A 12,553-nucleotide genomic window follows, 5' to 3' on the forward strand; every position below is an offset into this window, starting at 1 on the left:
GACGGGTGGGCGTCCTCCCCATATTGCTTCACTACAAGTTCCATCATTTGCTGTGCTTACTAGGGCTGAGGGGCTGCGCAGTTCGACAAGATCCGAAGCGCACCACAGCAAAGTATGAGGGAAATCCGGGAGGCCTTCCGCTCGGTGGCGTTTCCCCGCTACAACCGCGGCATCGCCCTCACCGCGAAGCGCCAAGAACCCCAGAACCCCCTCCCTCCTTTGGCTACCTGGGGGCACCAGGTGGGAAGGGCTTTGCATCTCAAAGGCCCCGCCGGGTCTGGCGCTTCGGGAGCCATTTCACAGGTCAGCGGGACTCTTCCCCGGGGCAGGCGGGAGGGGGCGGGCGAGCCAGGACTCGCGGCCAGTCGTGAGGGCCCTCCCGGCTAAACCGATGGCGCCTCTCCCGCCGCGCACCGGAGCGCCCCGAGGCGGCAGCCGGGGGAGCGGGGTGGCCGGGAGGGCTCGCTGGCCTCGGGCTTCTCCTGCCCGGCCTCAGGGCCTGCAAAGGGACCTCACCCGCAGGGGGACTTCGGGGCGGGGGGAGCAAACGGAGGCCCTCCACGGGGAACCAGAGTCTGTTGCCCTTTGCCTTTGCGGTGGGTGTGGGGATGCAGACCCGCTTATTGGGGACCGAGGCAGGAGAGTCGCAGATTGCCTCGGAGAGGGGGGGTGTCAGCCCGCGGCAAGGCGACCGGATGCCGGCGGTCTCTCCTCCGGGCCCCACCACGCCGGTGGCACGGGCTGTGTGGGACCCGAGTCTCCTCAGCAAGGAGGCGGCCTTCTCCAAGGGCCTCTTTCGCTGCCACTCCCTCCCGGCGACCTTGGGTAAAATCTCTCTTGACACCTCCCCGGGTGTTCTCGTTTTATAACGCCAGCAATCTTCCTTTCGCCGTCAGCAGTTCTCCAAGCAGTTTATAGCACAAGAGTTATAAAGCACACACTTTTAAAAACCAATTAAAGACTCCTATAAATGAATAGTACATTGTAATGTATTTCTTTTTTTAAATAAAAATCATATTTTATTTCTAATAATCACTTCTGTCCCACTTTTCTCTCTAAAAATAATAAACGTAGTTTAAAACAAATATACATCACATTAGTCAATACAAGACAAAGGGTTGTAGGAATAATATTAATATTGTCTCAACCAAAACAATTAAAAACAACAGCCAAAAAAATACATGTCTGTGAAATCAGGACTTGAAACAGCTGGTGTGCTTTCACACATCTTTCAAAAGGAAGCAAGACAAGTTGAACTCTCCAGGAAGAGGTGTTAAGACTCTCCTGGTCCACCTCATACAGGGAGTGCTCCTAAAGTTTTGCTTCCTGTCCAAAAAGGGCAGGGTCCTTAACAAGGTCTCTTGGCAGATGTCAGAAGTTGGAGGCAGGAGGGTCCTTAGGATTAGAAGAGGTGCCTTAAGCTATCCCACGCCACTGCAACAAGGTTTAAAGGTCAAAACGTGAACTGCTGGTAACTGCTTTAGATGTTTGGCTTTCTCTTTCTTGAGAATCTTCAGTCTGAAAGGTTGCAGCGTCCCATTTCTACCTGCTCGCTGCTCACTTCTACCCTATACCCAGTCAGGCCACAGTGTTCTGTGTCAGCTGAAATCTCCAGACTGCCTTCACGAACATCTGTACAAAGGCTGCTTTACAGTAACGCCAAAGAGTGAATTAACACTGGTGGGCATGTTCCCTTCTCCGGCCATGTGTTCAGTGATCAGATCAACAAATCTCAAGGCCAGGGTGTCCAGGACCACTACTGGTGCTGAGTTCCAGCAGAACACAATGCCAGTTGGCCAGCCCTCAGCTAAGCAGCACCATCATAACTCAAGAGTCTTAACTGGATAAAGCTTACATTTATGGAGGGATCAAACAAAAAAGGAGACAAAACTTCATCCCAATGAACCCTACAGGGAATAATAGTTTGGGCATCTCCTCCTGAGCTGGGGGCCTATAAGGAGTCAGAACCAACAAGAAATTCTATCCTGATGCTCTACAGCACGTGTCAAACTCAAGGCCCGTGGGCTGAATCCAGACCGCCAGGCCATTTCGTGTGGCCCTCACAGTGTTGCCTGCTACTGTGCAGCATACAAGATGCAGGCACTCAGTCACCCAGAATGCTCCATAAGGATGCGGGGGAATCCACCCAGCGGGACTTCTAATCCCAGCATTCAAAGCAGCAGAGGGTCAGAAAGGGTAGCCGCTTGGGCGGCATACAGCACCTTGGGAAATGTAGTTCTCACTATTGCCACTCCCATTCTTACGGCTCCTGGCGAGGACAGTTTGATGGTGTCACCTAGCCATGGCCATCTCTGCCTCCTCTCCCACATCAGCTAGGGAAGCGAGTGAGGAGCCAGGTGATAACAAGGGCTGAGGGCCGTGACAAGCACGAGGGAAAGGTGGGAGCCTTCCGTGAATAAATAACAAAACAAACAAATACAGGTGGGGCTGTGGAGCGGGCGTCAACGGGTGTTATTAAAACTCACTTTTCAATAAATTGTAAAATAGTTGTACACTTGAATTATTGCCATTATTTCTAGACTTTGATCATAGACTTTTTCTTTCAGAGCCAGTTATTCCTTACCTTATTACTAAAACCAGTAATAACTGAATGAGGAGGATTATATTTAATATGATAAAGAGTAGATACCTTTATATAGTCTTACAGATACAACTGGCCCTTCAGCAATGATAATGCTAACGCAGCCCCAGGTGAAATTGAGTTTGGCACCTCTGCTCTACAGGGATTGATACCATGGCTGTTCAATGGTACCTAAAGCCACCGAGAGATCTGGGAAGTTGGCAGGGGGTGCTCTGGCAGGACAGGCGCTGGTCCTAGGACAAATAAGAGAATTCCTGTTCCCAAATCAGGTTGAAACAGAGCAAAGCAGTGGGAGAAAAATCCTACTTTCTGGTGGGAAAGGGCTGAAATAATTACCCCAGAGATAAACTGAAGTTGGCTGGAGTTGTTCAGTGGGATGTTTCTGCTCCCATCCTACCCTCATTCACAGCCCTAACTTCGATCTGCCTCCTCTATCCCACCTGCAAAAATAGCCGAAGCAGGCAAAGGACAGGATGGCACCACGGTTTCTTTACACCCTACCAAGTTTCCAAGCTATTCCTAGTCCTGAATGCAGACAACAAAGCAAGCTACAGGGGAGAGCAGGAGCAGGAGTGTAGGGAAGGAAGAGTTAGTGGACTAGTGGACTGAACAAGCAGCCCCTCCGATGCTTGTCCTTGTCCGTTACTCGGAGGGAGGGAAGAGGCGGCTTCGGCTGGCTAAGAAGAGAGGCTCGGCCGTCCTGGAGCGAGCGTGGGTGGTGGGGGTTCCTCTCCAAGGCAGGGCGCGGGAGGGCCGGGCGCGTCACGGGCCTTCTTTCCTGGCCTCCAGTCCAGATGTCAGGAGAGCGGGCAAAGGGTGGGCGGGCGACAGGCAGTCCTGCAAGGCCAAGGGGACGAAGCCCTCCAGGAAAGAGAGCAGCTCTTCCGGCAGACTCTGGAAAGAGAGGAGGGCAGAAAACATACAGGAGGGCCGAGTGGGCACCTCGCCAGAAAGGAGTCCAGGGGCCGCTCCTCTGAGGCGGGGCTGGGCCACTCCCAGCGCCGAGAGGGCAGGCCCGCTTTGCGCGCAGCGGCGGAGGCGGAGGCGGGAGGGGGGGAGCCTGGGGCTTGACCCGCTCCGGTGCCCCGGCCAGGCTCCCTTCCCCGTCCCCACCGCTCAAAGGAAAGACGAGCGGTGGCCGGGAGGCGGTCGGAGCGGGAGCAAGAGAGGCGAGGGGGCTTGGCGGCACCAGCCCAGCCGACCCCTTACCTGGTGGTGGGCGGGCAGCTCCCGCGAGGCCGGCCACTCCTCCTCCTCCTCCGGCGGCCGCATCTCTGCGCGTGTCCCTGCCGTGGCCCAGGCAGAAGGGGCCTGGCCGGGCATCCCGGTTGCTGTGCAGCTGGGGCCACCAGGAAGAAGAGCCCACCTGGCCCAAGGGTGGGAGGCGGCGGCGGCGGCGGCGGCGGGGACTGGAGACCCGAGCGGCGGCTCGGAGGACGCGGAGCAGGAGGGGGGCTGCGCCGCGCCCCGGGGGCTGCCGGGCGGCGGGAAGGCGGTCGCCGCCGTCGGTGGTGCCGGCTGTAGCTCGGAAGGCCAGGCCTGCGGGTCCGGCAGGGGCCCGCTCTCGGCCTGACAGCAGCCGAGCCCCGCAGGGCACAGCGGGCAGCCGGGGCGAGCCCGGGCCGCTCCCCTCCGCGCCAGCTCCTCCTCGCTGAGACCCAGCAGCTCCGAGAGGTGGGCGATGTAGCGGATGGCGAGGCGCAGGGTCTCGATCTTGGTGAGGTTCTGCCCGGCGGGGGCCACCGAGGCCGGCAGGTAGCGGCGCAGGGCGTGCAGGGCCTGGGCCAGGTGCCGCATACGGAGCTTCTCGCGCTGGCTGGCGCTTTGGCGCTGCCCGTGGCCCAGCCGAGGCCGGCCTCCCTTCCGGCGCCCGAGGCCGGGGCGCCAGGGGCACCCGGAGGGCGAGAAGCCGCCCCCGCCGCCGCCGCCCCCGCACGAGTCCGGGGAAGAGGCGGGCGAGGAGCCGCTGTGAGAGCCCGGGCTCTGGCCGAGGACGCGGCCCCAAGACGCCTCGCTCGCCTCCGGGAGCAGCGGCGGGCCGACCCAACAGGAGGAGGGCGGCGGGAGCGCGGCGCCGGCCAGCGGGCCGGGGAAGAAGTTGCTGCGGGCCATGGCGGGCTGGGCTGGGCTGGGCTGGGGCCGGGCGGGCGCTCGCTGGCTCGCTCGCTCTGCCCGCCCGCCGAGAGGAGCCGGCCTTTATGCTGGGCCGAGGTGTGAAGTGGCACCTCGGGCGGCGGGAGGGGGGCCGGTGGGGCAGAGGCCCTTTGAACGACCGTCGCCCTGGCCGCCTCCTCACCTGCCGCCTCAGGACTGGCCCGCTCACCTACCCACCCGCTGCAGTGGCGCCTGGACGGGAAGGCCTTGCCTTCCCCTTTCGGGGCCGCCCGAAGACAACCTGGCCGGCTCCCTAAGAGACGCGGAGCCCGAATTACTGGGGGGGGGGGGGCTTGAGCGCCATGCCCGAGGTGGCCCCCAGGAAACCTTCGGCAAAGGAGTTGCAAGAAGGAAGCGGCGCTCTGTGGCCGCCTCGCCAAAGAAAGCTGGAGCTGGCATTCCTGTTGGCAGCCTTTCTGTGTTCCCAGGAATGCCTTGCTATGGAAGTATTCCTTACCCAGACTGGAGTTACCTTTCCCGTTACATTTGGCTTATCACGCTTTGCAAGAGAGGCTGCCCCTGGGACGGCTTTCAGGGGTTCCTTCTCCCGCCTGCCCTCCAGCAGTGGCCTCGGCTTAGTGTATGTCGTCCCCCCCCCCCGCAATGTCTCCTGCTGGCCAAGGGCCACTCTGCTCCGTCCTGCAAAGGGCAACTGATGAGATTCCTGGTCCCAGAAGGGCTGAGGTCCAAGCAGTGGCCGGGAGCCCTTCTGGAGGAACCTCATGGGCTGGAGCAGGGCAAGCTTTCCTTTTACCCCCACCTGGCTGAACCCCTGCAATGGGAAAGGGACGTTTTTAGGAGGATGGGCTCTACGGGACACATAAGCAAATCTAATCCCCTCTTCAGCTTTGAAATATGGCATCAGGAGGGCCAGCCGGCCCATAGGCCTCAGGCGCTGTTGGAAGGCACACCCCAGGCAGGCCATTCACACTCTTCCTCTAATGAGCCAAGAATCTCCCCTCCTTTTCCTTGCATTTCTTCCTGCTTCCTGATGTAAGTAAGCACTGGGGGGGGGGGGGCAAGAGAACAGCTTCTGAGGCAGTTATTTCTCATGTGGAAGCGAGTGACCAAAGTATACCTTATTCACCCCACATCTTGACATGCTCAGAGGGCAGGGAGCAACAGAACATCGGCCACGAGCAAGATAACCAGCAAACCCATCTTTGTTTGGTATTTCTGTCTTGAGAATATTAAGCAGAAACCTGAGAACACTTGCCTAGACAGTAAATCTGAAGGCGCTACCTCCCTCCTCACCTTTTCTGGTCTTGGATTCTTGCAGATGGTGGACTTCGGGCTCCACCATTCCAAAGACATTAAGTAAAGGAGGGCTGTAGTTTAGTGGCAGAGCACTTGCTTTGCACACAGAAGACCCCATGTTCAATCCCCAGCATCTCCAGCAAAGACTAGGAAAGAATCTGGTCTGAAACTCTGCAGGTCAGAGTGGACGATAGTGCACTTTATGGACAAATGATTGACTGAGAATAAGGAGTTCACTATGTTCTTTTGGGCAACAAGTGGCTATACAGGCAGGCCTTCCCTAGCCTATCTTTCTTTTTCCTTTTTTCTTTTTTTTCCCCCATCTTGGATTCTGCTGTTAATTTGGGTCTTATTCTTAGTACGTTTATACTTTCATAGTTTATTTTTTATATTTTGTGTAAACTGCCCAGAGTAGACACGTTCTAGATGGGCAGTATATAAGTTCAATCAATCCATCCATCCATCCATCAAATAAATAAATAAAATAAAATAAACAAGTGCAAAATGTAGCAGCCAGGCTGGTGTCCAGAACATCAAAATATGATCATATATCACCTGTCCTAAGTTTGCACTGGCTGACAGTATCTCTCTGAGCCAAGTTCAAGGTGCTTATGCAGATATTTAAAGCTCTAAATGGTTTTGCTTAATTTGCTGCTTGTCTGAGTGCCTCTCCCTTAGAATGTCCACCCATCGCACCCACACTTCATATGCAGGGATGCTATGGGTGGCCATCCCAAGGGAGGCCTAGAAATCAACAACGTGAAATCAGGCGTTCCCTTTGGTGTCTCTTTGTTAGGGAACTCTCACCCCAATAGAGGTGTGACCGGCCCCTGCCCTCCTTGGCTTCAGGAAACCACTCAAAACATGGCTGTTCACGCAGGCCTTTTAGAACCTTACCTCTGATTGGTTTTGATCACTATATTCCATGAATTTTGAAATGACTGTCTCTGTTTTGCTACCATATATTGTACCTTTGAATTGAATTGTGTGTGAGGGGGGAGAGAGACAGAGAAAGTGTACTTTATTGCATTAGTTATTTTATTCTTAGGTACTCGTTTTTGTGTGATGTTTTATTAGTTTACTAGTGGGTGTTTTTTTTCCACATGTTTACATGTAAGCCACCCAGAGGAGTGGCCTAGACACTAGACGGGCCACTAAATGAAAAATTAAAACATTAAAACAAATAAAATAAAAACAAACGTTTGCAGCTGACCATCCAAAGTGAAATAAATTTATGGAGAAGAGAAGAACTTGGCAGAAGAACATTAGAATGTGGTTTGGATGCAACACAGGGTCATTGTTTGTTTGTTTGTTTGTTTAACTTAACTTACTGCAGTTCTAACATATATGTGAGATGTTGGAAGGAGGGCTTTACTATTGCCGTTGAGGTGTTTGCTGTTTACCAATTTCACCCTCTGCTTTGTTTCTGTGGTCAAGCAGGGAGTTGAACCCAGGTTTTCAGAGTCAAGTTCAACATTCTGTCCACTGCACCCTAGTGGGGTTTCTTGTCAGGGTATCCAAGCTACCTTGTTTCCCCGAAAATAAGACATAACCTGAAAATAAGCCCTAGTATGATTTTTTTCAGGATGCTCGTAATATAAGCCCTACCCCAAAAATAAGCCCTAGTTAAGTGACAACCCCGCCCTCCACCCTTGTGTAGCAACCAGAAGAAGGTGACATGAGTGTATTTGAATCAATGTTGAGGGTTGTACATGGAAAAAAAAATAAACATTCCCTGAAAATGAGTCCTAATGCCTTTTTTTTGGAGCAAAAATTAATATAAGACCCTGTCTTATTTTCAGGAAAACAACAACGTCCAGCAGGAGAGGCACAGAATAAAAAAGAAAGAAGAGGAAAGATGTGGTGGTGATGGAAGGTGCGAGCACCTGAATCCCCCTCTCCCCTTTTTGAGCTGGGGAAGTTAACCAATAGAATGCATTGCCTGGAAGCATATGTAAAAGATCAGGCCCACACAGGTATTAGATATTGCAGGCTTTCCACTGAGCTGAATCATCATTTCCAAAATTGTAAGCAGCCCTAGTTCCTTGGTGTAAGAGACGACCCCATCTCCCTACCTTTCTTGCACAATGAAAAACCTCTTCTGAGAGGGAGCCTGTGTCTGCATCATGTTGATGCAAATAAATGATATCTTCATTTTGCATACACATGCAATCCTTTTCTCAGAAAACTGTTGCAGTTGGAAATGCTTTGGTACTCAGATGTTCAATTCTTTGGTTTGCATTGGAACAACACACACACACACACATACACACACACAAAACAATCCCAAACAGAAACCCAAAAATGCACTGGCCAAAATTATTGCCAACCTGTCTAAATTGTAAGAAATAATTGCTTTTCAAGCATGTGATGTTTCTGCAATTTGTATTTAGACACACCTGTCACAAGTAAGAGGTGTGGGCAATATAGTAATCACATTTGTAACCAGTTAAGATGGAGAAAAGTTGAGTCAACCTTTGTGTTGTTTGTGACACTGAGCATGGAGAGAAGAATGAAGTGTAAAGAGTTGTCTGTGGATTTGAGAGAAAAAACTGTGGAAAAACATAGACAATCTCGAGGCTACAAGTTCATCTCCAGAGATCTTGGAATATCCCTGTGTCCACTGTGCGCAATATCATCAAGATGTTTACAGCCCATGGCACTGTAGCTAACCTCCCTGGATGTGGACGGAAGAGCAAAATTACTGAACAATTACAACGAAAGCTTGTTCGAATGGTGGATACAGAACTCAGATTAACTTCCAGACAGATTCAAGCTGATCTGCAGACACAGGGTGCAACAGTGTCAGCTCGCACTCTCCGTTGCCATCTGAATGAAAAGGGACGCTATGGTAGGAGACCCAGGAGGACACCACTGCTGACACAAAGGCATAAAAAAGCAAGACTGGAGTATGCCAAAACTTATGTGACAAAACCACAATCCTTCTGGGAGAACGTACTGTTGACAAATGAGACAAAAGTAGAGCTTTTTGGCACTGTTTACAGAAAAAGAAATAAGGCATTCAAAAAAAGAGAGCACAGTTCCTACAGTCAAACTTGGTGGAGGTTCAAAGATGTTTTGGGGCTGCTTTGCTCCTTCTGGCACTGGATGCCTTGACTGTGTGAACGGTATCATGAAATATGAAATCTGATGATTACCAAAGAATTTTGGGGTGCAACATAGTGGCCAGTGTCAGAAAGCTGAGTCTCCACCAGAGGTCATGGGTCTTCCAGCAGGACAATAACCCGAAACACACTTCAAAAAGCACTCAGAAATGGTTACAAACAAAGCGCTGGAGAGTTCTGAAATAGTCCAGATCTGAATCCCATAGAACACCTGTGGAGACATCTCAAAACAGCAGTTGGGAGAAGGCATCCTTCAAATCTGAAGACCCTGGAGCAGTCTGCAAAAGAAAAGTGGTCCAAAATTTCAGTAGAGAGGTGTAAGAAATTCATTCATGGTTATAGGAAGCGATTGATTTCAGTTGTTTTTTCCAAAGGGGGTGCTACCAAATATTAAGTTAAGGGTGCCAATAATTTTGGCCAGTGCGTTTTTGGGTTTCTGTGTGGGATTGTATCAGATTTGACTTTTCTTCTCTGTTTTGTGTGTGTGTGTTTGTGTGTGTGTGTGTTGTTCCAATGCAAACCAAAGGAATGAAAATGTGAGCACCAAAATATTTGCAACTGCAATGATCTTCTGAGAGAAGGGTTGCATTTTCTGACAGAATTGCAAGGGTGCCAACATTTTTGGCCATGATTGTATGCCAATCACGCAGATTAACTTGTTGTTCAATTGATTGCAATTTATGAATTTAATTAGCTAAGGTTCCTGCCACCAAGTGGCAGAGGTAGATTCCTTGTATGAGAAAATGCTTAAATGCTGAGCTGCACATCTGAGATTGTGATTCTGAGCAACTCCAGGTGTTGGGACCTCAAAAGCAACAGTGCCTGCCTGCCTGAGGTGTGGGAATGTTTGGGTTGTGTGGATTTCTCTCTCTCTCTCTCTCTCTCTCTCTCTCTCTCGGAGCTGCTGACTTTCAGTTATAGGCTTGACTGCATCATCCCTACCCCATTAGAGCCAGTTGCCCAAAATGATCCCTGTGCTATCACCTCTGCTGCTCAGTTCCCAGCATATCCTGCCCTTGTGCCTGTACACTTTGCCACTCAGCCTTGCAGCCCAGAGTGTGAAACAGCTGGGGTCGGGTCGGAGTGGGGTGGGGGGCAGTCCACAGCAGCGTTCCCAGGGCCAGCACAGGAGGCTCTTGACACCGTTGGTGTAAAGGTTGCCAGGGGAACCTAGCATTGCAAGGTTGGGAAACAAACTACTTGGGGCAAAGTCCAAAGGGAACACAGAGCAGGGGCAGCTTCCAAAATAAGGAGTGCATGAAATGTGATGGCAGGCCAAAAGCTGCAGAAAAACACTAGCAAACATGGGACCCCGAGGAACTGTTGATGTACGAAGGACAGATAGCACAGAGAAATGCGGAGAGACTCTACCTTGCACAAATATGACAACTGTAAGTACCAACTCAGGTTTCTAGCGCATGGGTGGAGAGCTGAGCCCACATGCATTGCCAAGGGGTGGCCATGGGCTGGTGCCAAAGCACAGCCAACCTAGCCCAACTCTTCCCTGCACATCTCTCGCACACAGGGCTAGAAGGGTGAGTCTGTCTGCTACTCTCACCCCCTCTGCCAGCCCCGGCCCTCTCCTGCTGGGATCCCCCTGCTCCGCTGCCTGCTCTTCACACTTTGAATGTCTCATTAGCTGCAAGCCTAGAGTTGGGAAATTGATTCTACGCAGGGGATCTTCGCACCTCCCCAGCCCATGTTTGGACAAGCGAGGGGGTTTCTCCTTTAAAGCTACCTTTCTGTGCACGTGGCCCAGCCCAGCCCAGCCCCCCCCCCCAAAAAAAGAGTAGTCCTGCTGCTGGATCAAAAAAGTCTGCACTGGGCACAGAGCAGAACAGGGTGGATTGCAATCTTTTGTGTGCCATCTGGTCACGGACTGGAAAATAGATCAGAGCCGACTGCTAGGGGCAGTATAGAAAGCAAGCTCAATTCTGAAATGCTCTTTCTTTCTTCTTCCTGCCTGCTTGCCTGCCTTCCTTTTACAGTAGCTATTTCATGGGAAAGTAGATAAAGAAAAAAAAAGCACTACACTCTTATGTCACTAATTAGCCCGCATGTGTCCCATACAGTGCCATTTTAGCAGTAATTTCTGTTCACTATAAAACACCTCTAACAACTGCATGTGGGTAGAACTAGGAGCACAGGAGAGGTGGCTGCTGCGGCTGCTGCTACATCAGTGGATCAGCTGCCTTCTTATGGCCTACCCAGCCCAGAAGAGGACAGAGAAACATGGCATTTGGGAAGTCCCATTGCTGGCCTGGACAGTCCCGGGGAGCAGCGCACGCACACACGGACCCCTAACATACACTTTTGCTTCCCATTCATCTTCCAGCTCCCTCCCCCCTTTTTTTAATTCAAAATTTTATTATTATTATTTATACAATCTATCTGTGCTTATTTAACATCATGTCTCCTGGGTTCTGCTTATAATCATTTGTTAATACAGCTACAATACATATTAAATCCTTAATCTATACAGTGTGCTTCTAGCCATTGATAAAAATAGATTCCAAGTTTGATAGTATTCTGAATCTTCCTTCCCTTTGATTTTTAATGTCAGTCTGTCCATTTCTGTGCAATCCAATATCTTTTTACTTATTTCTTCATCTGGAGGTACTTAACAGTTGAAAAAGGGAATCTTCTTTTCTAAGGTTTATTGAGCAAACAAGCAAATCTATGGAAAGATTCAAAATAGCAGGTATACATTGGTATAAGATATATAAAAATGAATGAACATATATTCCTAACTCTTCAGTCTTCTCAATTCATATATGTAGAAAACATACTAAGTTTGTATCTTCTGTACTTGTGAGATAAAGCTTAAATTTAATATTTCAAAATACTCAAGACTAAAACTATTTTCTTAATGTAAAACGCATAAACCCTCAATACAGGTCACTTTAGAATATTACTCAAAATCTATTAGAATACTTATCTTTAGCAACAAAGAGCATGGCAAAGCATTTACCCTGTTTCCCCCAAAATAAGACTGAACCTGAAAATAAGCCCTACTATGATTTTTCAGGATGCTCGTAATATAAGCCCTACCCCAAAAATAAGCTCCAGTTAAGTGAAACCCTGCCCTCCACCCTTGTGCAGCAAACAGAAGATGATGTGACTGTATTTGAATAAATGTAAATGGTTGTACATGAAAAAAAAATCCCCTGAAAATAAGCCCTAATGCATTTTTGGAGCAAAAATTAATATAAGACCCTGTCTCATTTTTGGGGAAACACGGAAAGCACCTAAATATAGTCACATCATATTACATCATTCTTACTCCTCCTGGCAGATATTCTCTTCCCCAAAAAACAACATCTGTGTGTCTTCTCTTAGTCTAAACAAGGCAAAATCTTTCTCTTTTATACCCTTGGATTTTAGATCCTGGGATTCATGCAGACTTGTTTTCCAA

The 12,553-nt window shown here is 50.3% G+C and overlaps 1 protein-coding gene across 1 annotated transcript; it reads right to left on the reverse strand.

Annotated features, from left to right (window-relative positions):
• Positions 1–3,231: 3,231 nt before the first annotated feature.
• On the reverse strand, positions 3,232–4,714 carry LOC140702429 (uncharacterized). Its single transcript, XM_072981999.2, has 2 exons — positions 3,812–4,714; positions 3,232–3,496 (listed from the first exon to the last, which is right to left on the reverse strand). Exons 1-2 carry the CDS (start codon positions 4,712–4,714, stop codon positions 3,365–3,367), a joined length of 1,035 nt encoding a protein of 344 aa, XP_072838100.2. The 3' UTR covers positions 3,232–3,364.
• Between the last annotated feature and the right edge of the window lie 7,839 nt (positions 4,715–12,553).

The sequence above is a fragment of the Pogona vitticeps genome, chromosome 12 (assembly GCF_051106095.1).
Source record: "Pogona vitticeps strain Pit_001003342236 chromosome 12, PviZW2.1, whole genome shotgun sequence".
NCBI lineage: Eukaryota > Metazoa > Chordata > Lepidosauria > Squamata > Agamidae > Pogona > Pogona vitticeps.

What these genes read in the sequence shown, in the direction of transcription:
- LOC140702429 (XM_072981999.2), bottom strand. Translation starts at nt 4,714, where the DNA reads ATGGCCCGCAGCAACTTCTTCCCCGGCCCGCTGGCCGGCGCCGCGCTC. An exon ending in AGCTGCCCGCCCACCACCAG is followed by an intron (nt 3,497 to 3,811) that starts GTAAGGGGTCGG and finishes CTCTCTTTCCAG; the next exon opens with AGTCTGCCGGAAGAGCTGCT.